Below are 10660 nucleotides of genomic sequence, written 5' to 3' on the forward strand. Positions count from 1 at the left end.
CCTTTAGATTATCTTAAATTATCCGTTAAAAATATCTTAATTTACCTTATCGTAACTTGCCTTATCAATCGCAAATATCTCCAGATATTTGCATCCGACTGGGAAAAGCGAGTAGTAAATTTGGAAAGTGTAAAATTTGTCAACTTTTTAGAGCGTTTTCTCCTCTTCTGATGCAAACATCTGCGCCAAAGGTGCCCATTCGGAGATCGTATCTTTCGCAAATTTTATCCTAATTAAATTTGCCATCGATGGACAGTAATTTGCCCAAAATCGGAGAGCATACGCTTGAATTGAAGATCTCAATCGGAAGAAATAGTTTAAAGCTTTCATCCTGCTAAAAATGTGATTTATATATTTGCATAATTTCATTTTATTTACATAATTAGACATTTTCACGTTCTGTAGTTTTAAAAAGGACAAGTTATGACGCTACTGAAGTACGTTGAGCGTCATGTATAAGAAACACTGCAAATCTTGACAGAAAATTTAAAAAATCCAACAATAGTTTAGAACGTGCTTGTTACCACCATTTATTTGCATAATTTCATTTTAATCACATTCTCGTCGTATGGATTTAAATTGATCTACTGAATCACGTTTAGCGTCATATACAAGAAATTTTTGCCCGCGACGAGGATCATGACGCCGGTGAGGAGGTTGTAAAACTTGTTGTTTTCCTCCTCTGTCCCCCCGGCGATGAAACCCAGCACGATCCGTGTCCCCGCAATGACCGCCAAATAAAACCAGGACGCGATCATGGCGAAATAGAAGGAGACGAGTAGGATTCGCCAAATTGGTTCGGTCGGAATCTGAGTTTGATCCTTGTTCGAATAGAATTTGAAAACCTGTTCCAAAAATTTGGCAAAGTCGTCATTCCGATCGGGAATGAGGTCGTCGATGGATAAAATTCCGATGAGGTGGAAGATCGCGCAGGTTAAGAAACAGATAAGCCTGAGGAAGATAAGGAGAATTTTGGGGGTGAAATGGGAGGGTTTTAGTTGATTAATTAATTAGCGTAGGATTGGTTGATGGATCACCAAAATTGAGAAAATCAGTACGTTTTTAATCATTTCTCGGCTCTGGGAACTTATTTTAAAATTCTGAAGAAAAAGTTTGTAGAGCAGAAGGAGCTGTCAATTTTTCAGAAATATGCACTCCAGATTTTGACACTTTTTGAAGGAGGAGATCTCAAGGTTAAGAAGCCTTCAGAAAAATTGGAACTCGTCGAAACTGGCTCAAAAAACTCAACGCTTTTCCATCAATCAACTCACTGAGGACAAATTTGTCGCCCAGAATCTTAAAATAAATTCCCAGAAACGAGAAAAGATTAAAAATGTGTTGATTTTAAGTAATTTTAACGATTTGGTGACGAGCCAACATTAGATTATTAAGTTTTTAAAAATTTCTGAAATATGATTTGAAAAAAACAACATATTTTTGTCGATTGTTTCCGACCCAAAATTAATCTGGTTAAAGAAAAGTTTATTCTCGTAACTGGCTTTAAAATCCCACAATTTACTATGATTTTAAAAATTGTTTCAGAATAATGGGTGATTTCTGAAAACTTTAAGGAAACTTTAAGCTTCATTTGGATTTTTTGGAACTGGCCTAAAAAACTCAACGCCATTCCATTAATCAACTCACTGAATACAAATTTTTCGTCCAGAATTTTAAAACAATCGTCCAAATCTCCACATTTTTAGTCATTTCTCCGCTCTGGGAACTTATTTTAAAATTCTGAACGACAAATTTCCCGTCAGTGAGTTGATTGATGGAATGGCGTTGAATTTTTTAGGCCAGTTTCGACGAGTTCCAATTTTTCTGAAGGCTTCTTAAACTTGAGATCTCCTCCTTCAAAAAGGGTCAAAATCTAAAGATTGCACCTTTTCAAAAAATTGGGAACAACCTGATCCAGAAATTTGTTATCCAGAGTTTTAAAATAAGTTCCTGGAGGCGAGAAATGATTAAAAATGTGCTGATTTTGACCAAGTTAGTGATGAATCATTAAGTTAGATAATTAATGAGCGTACCATGAATTGAGGAAGGCTTGCAGCGTTTTGTACACGTCGAGGGAGAGCCACTGCTCCAAAATGGTCATGACTTTGAGCGTGAAGGTCCACACGATGGTTTCGATGAGGCTGAGACAGAACCACTGCCAGAAAAAGGACGCGTCCCAAGCTCTCGAAGGTGTTGAAGTGGCCATGTTGAAGGGTGTGGTTTTTAGTTCAAATAATAAATCGTACGAGTGATATCAGGTTTGTTGATAAGCCAATTTTTTTAGGGGGAGTTGTCAAGGAGCATTTGGCAAGTTTGACGGAATACCACAGGTCTCCCAGCGAATGCTCTCTGATTTTGGCGAAATTAATGTCAATCGATCATAAATTTGATTAGCATGAAATTTGCGAAAGACACGATCTCCCAATGACCACATTTGGCTTAGAAGTTTACATCCGAAGAGGAGAAAACGCACAGTAAATTTGGAAAGTGTAAAATTTGTCAACTTTATGACGCGTTTTCTCCTCTTAGGATGCGAAACGTGCCCATTGGGAGATTGTGTCTTTTGCCAATTTTACCCTAATTAAATTTGTGAATGATTTACACTAATTTCGTCAAAATCAGAGAGCATACGTTGTCAATCGATCATAAATTTGAGTAGGATGAAATTTGCAAAAGATACAATCTCCCAATGGGCACGTTTGGCCGAGTTATTTGCATCCCAAGAGGAGAAAATACTGAAATTATTTATTATTTAGCTGAAATATGATTAGCAAATAAATAAAATGATGAAATTTCCAGCACAAAATTTATGGTCAGATCAAGATTTCTATTTTATTAAGTCGCGGCTCTAAGAATTGGGCGACACATTTGCCGTCAGTGAGTTGATTGATGTAATGGCGTCGAGTTTTTTTCAGCCGGTTTCGATAAGTTCCAATACAAAGTGTCAAAATCTGGAGTGTGCATTTCTTAAAAAATTGGGAACGACCTTCGGTACAAATTTTTCGGCCAGAATTTTTTAATATATTTCCACGGCGGAGAAATGATGATTAAAGTGTTCCGATTTTGGCGATAAAATCATACATCAAAAGAGGTACTGATGCTTCTCCTTGGGCGGAAAGGACAATACGGTTAGGATGCATTTCGAATTCGCTTTGTCCATCTCTTCGCCCAGCTGTTTCATTTCGGCCAGCGTCACGCGCCACGATTCAATGTCGCCTAACCGCTTCAACTTTGGCGCCCTCTGAAGCAGGAAACGTGCCGAACAAGGGTGTAAATCGCGGCCTGGAGAGATACAAACTTCGACCAGGGTTGTGAGAAGAGTTGGATTTGCGGAAAGTGCTTGAGCCAAAGTGGCGTCGGTCAGCTGTTCCTCGTGCGTTCTGGAGGAAAAAAAGGAGGATTTTTTTAATGGGTTAAATTGATGGCTAGTGTTTTCAGGTGGGAGGAATAAGGTGCAAGAAAGTGTTTTTTGCAGAACTGCAAGAAACGCAACGAGCGAGAAGCTGCGTCCAGACGCGGTATTTTCATACTGCGCGTGGGTGTATGGATGGCGCATGTTTGTTGCAGTTTCTTGCATGCACCTCGCATTTTTTGCATGGTTTGCTCTGCCGTGCAAGAAATGTAGCAAACCCGCAAGAAACGTAACACTGCTTGCAAGAAATAAAGGCAAGAATGTCGTGCTTTTGAGCAATTTTGGTCTGCATCATGCATGAAATGCACGGCGCAAGAAACTAGGTCCCCCCCCCCGCAATAAATACGGCATGTGTCAAGATGGTGCATGTTTCTTGCAGTTTCTTGCATCGCTTGATTTGCAGTGCAAGAAATGTGACAAACCCACAAGAAACAAAACACTGTTATAAATTAGCAAGTAAAGTTTGCAAATTCATGATCAATGTTTCGGGCATGCAAACGTAACTATTAATACTTGCAAGAAATAACGACAAGAAACTGTTTTTTTCTCAGCTATCTGCATGTGTCCATATCGCATATTTCTTGCAGTTTTTTTTGCACCTCGCATGAAAGCATGTTTGTAAATATTTACCCGAGTAGATCTAAACAGCTGAAATTGAGGATTTCAATTTTTGGCGAGCTCCGCAAAAACGAGAGCATCGTGGTATCGCTCACAGTCCAAATGTACGTTTCCCGCAGGTTCGGAAAGAGTGGTTCGGCTCGGTCCCATTTTCCTCGGAGGCGTGCCTTGAGCACGACCAGGTTTGGGAGGCAGACGCCCAACTCGTCCAAATCTGGGAGACCTGCGATCGGCCATTCGAACGAGTCCCAGAATAAGATCAACTCTAAAAATAGATGCGATCAAAATTATTTAATGTGAATTTAGCAGTGTTTCGTTTCTTGCGGGTTTGCTATATTTCTTGCAGTGCAAGGCATACCTGGTCACTTTCATTCATGTGACTGATTATTATAGTGAATGACAGGGAATGAAAATGAATTTCCTATCATTTGAATGAAAATGACTGAAGGATTCCGTCATTTCAGATGAATGACTGTGAATGAAAGGATTTCACACTCATTTCATTTTTAACCCTTGGCTTAATACATGGGGAAGTAAGAAATGAAGTCAGATGAAGTGAAATGAAATGAGTTTGTAAGAAAATGACTGAATGTGAATGAAAATCTTCAGTCAGAAATCGGGATAACTGAATTTTGAATGAATACTAAATTTTTGAACAGGTATGCATGAAACCACTTTCCTCGCCCTTATTTCTCCCAAGTGGTTACATCCGAAATACAGATATTCAATTTATATTTCCACTTACAATGGAGGCGCAAACCATGTTCAGCCCAGATAATTTTTTGACCTTATTAGTTTGAAAGAGCAAGTCTTTACAAGCAACATTTGGTTCGGCACTTGGGCAGATACGCAAATTTCAAAACGCTATGGGCGCCGCAAGTTCGCAAAAACGCACTATTTTTCGGGCAATGCCCAGCGCGAGCTCAACTTCGTGCGTTTTTGCGAACTTGCGGCGACCATAACGTGCTGAAATTTGCGCATCTGCCCAAGTGCCGAACCAAATATTGTTTATAAAGACTTGCTCTTTCAAACTAATAAGGTCAAAAAATTATCTGGCTGAACATGGTTTGCGCCTCCATTGTCAGTTATTTTCCTTACGCGTAATAAGAATGGTCTCATCCGTGTTCATGGACCGTGTCACGAACATGCCTTCGGCCAGATAGGAATCCACTCCTCTCACAAAATTGTACGCACTCCTGTCTCCGTTACCACGGGGAAGCTCGTGGTGCTCCAGAACCTGCAGCGTTCCCTCGGTGCCCGCTCTCCGAGTGACAAATTGACCCAGGATCCGCCCCACCTGGCGAAGGGTGGGTTCTTCCCGGCCAAAAAGTGGGTGGAGGGAGGCCTCATTTTCAACCCGGGTGGAAACATGTGTCCCCTGAGGATTAATAGTGTGGAAAATTAGTTGGGTTAAAATGCACTGTAAAAAATTACTTGTATATACAAAATTGAATTTTTAAACGTTTTTGGATTCCTAAATTAATTTGGGACTAATCGTACAAAGTTTCAACTAAAAATTGGAAATTGATAATTTTTTGGATATTTTTCATATAATTTTTGAATAATTGTCTTCAACTCAGTTACAATTTCTGGTTTATTTCCAACTTATTCCTGGTTCATTCACGTTTCAACTTTTTGAACTCCCAGACAAATTTAGGCTGCAATCGTATAAATTCTAACGAAATAAGTAAAAAAAAAATCGTAAATTGATAATTTTTAATAAGCTTGTCCACAACTCATTAAAAATTTGGTCTCAAAATTTAAAAAAACGTTTATTTGGCGTTTCTTAAAATTTTTAAACTTGTCCCTTTGTCTGGGTGTCCAAAACTGCTTTAAAAATTCAATTTTGCACAAATTGGTGACTATTTAAGACCAAATCTACCTGCACATCGTGCCGACACGCCCCATACGCTCGCACGATCATGACATCCGGAATAAATGCGACATAGTACGAATCCTGCAGGATGGCGCAGGACAAATTGACCGCGTTCAGAGACACGATCGTTCCCATTAGGACGATCTTGCAGAGCGACACAGCGCACGGATTTTTCTCCTCGGGGGGAACGGCCCGCGCCTCTGCGACCGTCATGCGCCCGCGGCGCCCGAAGGTGTGGCGCCTTCCCGCCAAAATAAGCCCGGCCAGACCTGCGTCGCTGACTCCAGTAGAGTGCGAGACATTTAGAATTTTTAAGGCGGGACAGTTTTTCCCCAAAATTCGGAGGATGTGATCCGTCGCGCCGTTCAGAAGGGTCACTTCCGTCAAGGAGGAGGATCGGGAAAGAATGTGGGGCAGGTTTGAGCCCGAAAAAGCGTCCGGTTCCGTAGAGAGGATAATGGAACGGAGACTTTTGCTGAAAAAGATTGAAAAAGGGATTTAGGAAATGTGCAGTGTTTCGTTTGTCACATTTCTTGCACTGGAAATGGAGAAATGCGAGGTGCCACTTGCCAGAAAGCAGACCTGTTCAGTTTCATTCATTTGACTGATTATGATAGTGCATGAAAATGAAACTACTTACTGTCATTTGAGTGAACATGATTGAAAGGTCTGGTCATTTCAGATGAATGACTGTGCATGAGGATGCCTGACTTTTGAATGAAAATTAAATTTTTGAACAGGTATGCCAGAAAGTTAATCATCCCGATTTTTGAGTGAAGATTTTCATTCACATTCAGTCATTTTGATTCAAATTCATTTCACTTCAATTCATCTGACTTCATTTCTTATTTCGCCCCATGGATTAAGCATAGGGTGAAAAATGAAATGAGTGAGAAATCCTTTCATTCATAGTCATTCATCCGAAATGACGGAAGCCTTCAGTGATTTTCATTCAAATCACAGGAAATTCATTTTCATTCTCTATCATGATCAGGCACATGAATGAAAGTGAACAGGTATGTACATACTTTGTTAATGCGCCACTCCATGAAATCAACTGGTAAAGCCGGTTGCACTGCGACACGGTGAGATTGAACGTGTCAAACGTTCCGTCCGACCAGGCGACCCCGGTTTCGGTCAAGTGGCAGCCGTACGCGGACCGGAAGCTGCCCAGCATGTCCACCGCGTCCACGATGGTTCGGTTCGGTTTGAAGATGTCGAGGAAGTTCAACATCCGGTCGGGTGGGAAGAATTTCTCGACCGCTTTGGAAATCAAGGCACTCTAAATAATAGAATTCAAAATACGTCATTTTTTTTCACCGGTGGGGAAAATACTTGGTCAAAAAATGTGGGGAATTTTGAGCTCCTCTGTTTTTCAGGGGTATTTCGAAAAAGTGAAAAAAAATATATTCCAAAAGTATGGTTTTTTGTAAATTTAAAAAAATGCGTCCAAATATCCGCGCGGCAAATTTATCATAACTCTATATACCAAAACGTCTCCTACTCCCACGCTGTGTATACAAAGTTGCGGTATCAACTCCGCTCGGATGCAACTCCGAGATAGGAATTGGACTTATATGCTCAAGCTTAATAGAAAAGTAGTCGCGGGATCAACTCCGCTCGGCTGCAACACAGGTTGCAAAGCTCAAGCTTACACCCACAAAAAGACGAGAATCTGCGAGGAGAAGGCAGCAGTCATTCGAAAATTAAGGTTTTGTAAAGAAATTAACTTTTCATCGCTGTCAGAATAATTTTTTTCACGATTTTCAAAAAAAAGTACAGCATTTTTCCAGCAATGAAAAGTGTATTTCTTCACAAAACCACTATTTTCGCATGTCTGTTGCCTTCTCCTTGCAGATTTTCGTCTTTTTGTGGGTGTTCCAGCCCCGGAAATTTCCAAGGGATGGTCAAAATACTTTGTGAAAAAACATTATTTTGATCCCTGTTCTTCCCAGCGTTTGGATTTCCAGGGATGCTACACCCAAAAAAAGACGACAATTTACCTGGGGAATGTAGCATTCAGTCGAAAATACAGGTTTTATGAAAAAATTAACATTTTATCCCTGTCAAAACACTTTATTTCTGGGAAATCGTGAAAACAAAGTATTTTGACGGATAAATTGTTAATTTCTTCATAAAACCTGTATTTTCGACTGACTGCTGTATTCCCCAGGTAAATTGTCGCCTTTTTCTGGGTGCAACATCCCCGGAAATCTAAACCCTGGGAAGAACAGAGATCAAAATACTGCATTTTCAAAAAATATTTTGTATTTAAACATTTTGACCAAATATTGGTATGTTCCCCCATATTTTTTCAAATTTATGAATCCACCTGCAACTCTCTGGGCAAAGTTTGGTCCAGCACGTTCCGGAAATTTTTCTTTCCCCGAGCATCCCGAACCTTTCCCGACCCCAGCGCGGATGTCGACAGCATCTTAAGCGACGCCTCCATCGCCATCGATTTCAAGGTGAGCCCGGAAACGGATGAGCGGACCGCCGGGAAAGCTTCAGTCGCAGCGTTGTCGTTATTCATATTTGGATTCGTTGATATGTAAAACATCGAAAATGAGGAAGGAATGAAGAAGAAGAAAGATGGAAGTAATTTTTTATCGTTTTTTTTAGAAAAATTGGGGAATTTATGAGGAAGTTATGGGGAATTTCTGGAAATTTATGTATAGTTACCTTATTATAGTTACCTGATTAATTAAATTAGGCGATAAATTACGAAGAAAATTGGGACGCAGGGGGCAGGGTTTCACCAAACAATTCAGTAAAATCGTATCTTGCCAGTGTTAATAAACCCCTCCCCTTCATAATCCCATAATGTTAGTGCCCCCCCCCCAAACTTCCGTCTCCATCACGGCGATGTGCGTTTGTAAATTACATTTTGTAGAGTATCGAATATTTTTAAGGAACTACTGAAAAATTTGTCGCAAAAAGTGACTACATTCATATTGTAAATACTAAATAAGCATTTATTTATTTATTCATCACGCAAAATATGTAGATTTATTGGTCGTTATTAAATTGGGAAGGTTTAACTGATCATTGTTTATTTAATACTAGTTTCGACCATAATAAATGTTTTAAAAAGTATTAAATTAAATGATCAGTTAAATAGTATGAATTCCTCCTAAAACCACCTGGTTGATTTGCTGGCTCGGATTTTTAGAGACAATTTCTAAAAAAAAATAAAATCAACCTTTAATTTATGGACATCCTTTATACTCACAATGGAACCCTTTTTCAAGCTACACCGGGATTAACTAGCGAGTTATTTCCAAAAATCAAGCTAAAAATTAGGAGTCACATAACACTTATCTTTCCGTTGAATGGCCACTTTAAAGAAAAATCTTGGCGGTTAAGTTCAATTTTTGAGCAAATTTTCTCTTGCTTTTTCCTCCACGGAGCGAAAACCAAGGCGCTCGTGTGAACTTTGACCTCTAATATTTTTCATCAAAAGGGCCACTCAACGGAAAGATAAGCGTTATGTGACTCCTACCTTTTGGCTTGATTTTTGGATATAACTCGCTAGTCGATCCCGATGTAGCTTGAAAAAAGGTTCCATTGTCAGTTAATAAATAGAGCACCCAAAGGTCCACGATGATGATCTTGATGACCACGAAGGATGCCACGCAGCAGATCAAATTCTTCAATTCCTTCACTTCAGCGGGGTCCTCTTGGCGCCACAAGATTTTGAATATTTTGCTCCCCGCTAGGTAGGCGAGATACAGCCAGCTCCAGAACACAGCGGTGAACCAGGCGGGAACCAGCAAATCGTGGGAGGACACATGCGACAAATCCCGGTCGGAGAAGACGCCCACACCTGTTGCAACGGAGATCGCTAGGAAGGCGAATATCCTGAAAAGGTGTAACAAATAAATCATGGAATCATACCTGTTCACTTTCATTCATTTTACTGATTATAATTGTGAATATGATAGTGAATGAAAATGAATTTTCTACCATTTGAATGAAAATGACTGAAAGATTCCGGAATTTCAGATGAATGACTGTGAATGAAAGGATTTTTCACTCATTTCACTTTTCACCCTACATGGGGCGAAGTAAGAAATGAAGTCGGATGAAGTGAAATGAAATGAATTTGAAAGAAAATGACTGAATGTGAATGAAAATCTTCTGTTGGAAATCGGGATGACTGACTTTTGAATGAATATTAAATTTTTGAACAGGTATGGTGGTGGTTGATAACTCACCAGTATTTCAAGAATGCATCCCACGTTTCGTCCGGGTAGAGGGAAACCCAGCGGTAGAGGATGGGCACGAGTTTGATATGCAGGACCCAGACCAGCGTCTCCAAGAAGGTGCGGTACACGTAGCGCCACGACAGACTCCAGACTGTCACGGTCATGATTATTCTCTGTTTTTGATTTAATTTGTAATTTTGATTTTAGAAATATTTACGTAATAAATTTTAAGAAACGGTAATTTTTTGAAAAGAAATATTTGGAAATAAATAATGTTGTAAAGTAAAAACCTGGCAACTTTATAAATGATTTTTTAAAAATTAAAATTAAATTAAAATGATTAATTTGTAGAGCAAGAGGTTGCCAATTTTTTGAAAATATACACTCCGGATTTTGAAACTTTTTGAAGGAGGAGATTTCAAGTTTAAGAATCCTTCAAAAAAATTGGAACTAGGTGAAAAAACTGACGGCCATTTTATTAATCAACTCACTGACTAGAAATTTGTAGTCCAGAATTTTAAAATAAGTTCCCAGAGCAGAGAAGTGATT

General features: G+C 39.4%; 1 protein-coding gene and 1 long non-coding RNA gene across 2 annotated transcripts; both read right to left on the reverse strand.

The window, feature by feature from the left end:
* Positions 1-578: 578 nt before the first annotated feature.
* On the reverse strand, positions 579-2204 carry LOC118437635. The gene is made up of 2 exons (XM_035856816.1): positions 2031-2204; positions 579-951 (listed from the first exon to the last, which is right to left on the reverse strand). The coding sequence occupies exons 1-2, from the start codon at positions 2201-2203 to the stop codon at positions 585-587; spliced, it is 540 nt and encodes a 179-aa protein (XP_035712709.1). The 5' UTR covers position 2204; the 3' UTR covers positions 579-584.
* Positions 2205-8977: 6773 nt separating this feature from the next.
* On the reverse strand, positions 8978-10237 carry LOC118437638. The gene is made up of 3 exons (XR_004836216.1): positions 10121-10237; positions 9494-9764; positions 8978-9084 (listed from the first exon to the last, which is right to left on the reverse strand). It is a non-coding gene; the product is annotated as an uncharacterized LOC118437638 (long non-coding RNA).
* Between the last annotated feature and the right edge of the window lie 423 nt (positions 10238-10660).

The sequence above is a fragment of the Folsomia candida genome, unplaced genomic scaffold (assembly GCF_002217175.1).
Source record: "Folsomia candida strain VU population unplaced genomic scaffold, ASM221717v1 Fcan01_Sc014, whole genome shotgun sequence".
Classification (NCBI taxonomy): Eukaryota; Metazoa; Arthropoda; class Collembola; order Entomobryomorpha; family Isotomidae; genus Folsomia; species Folsomia candida.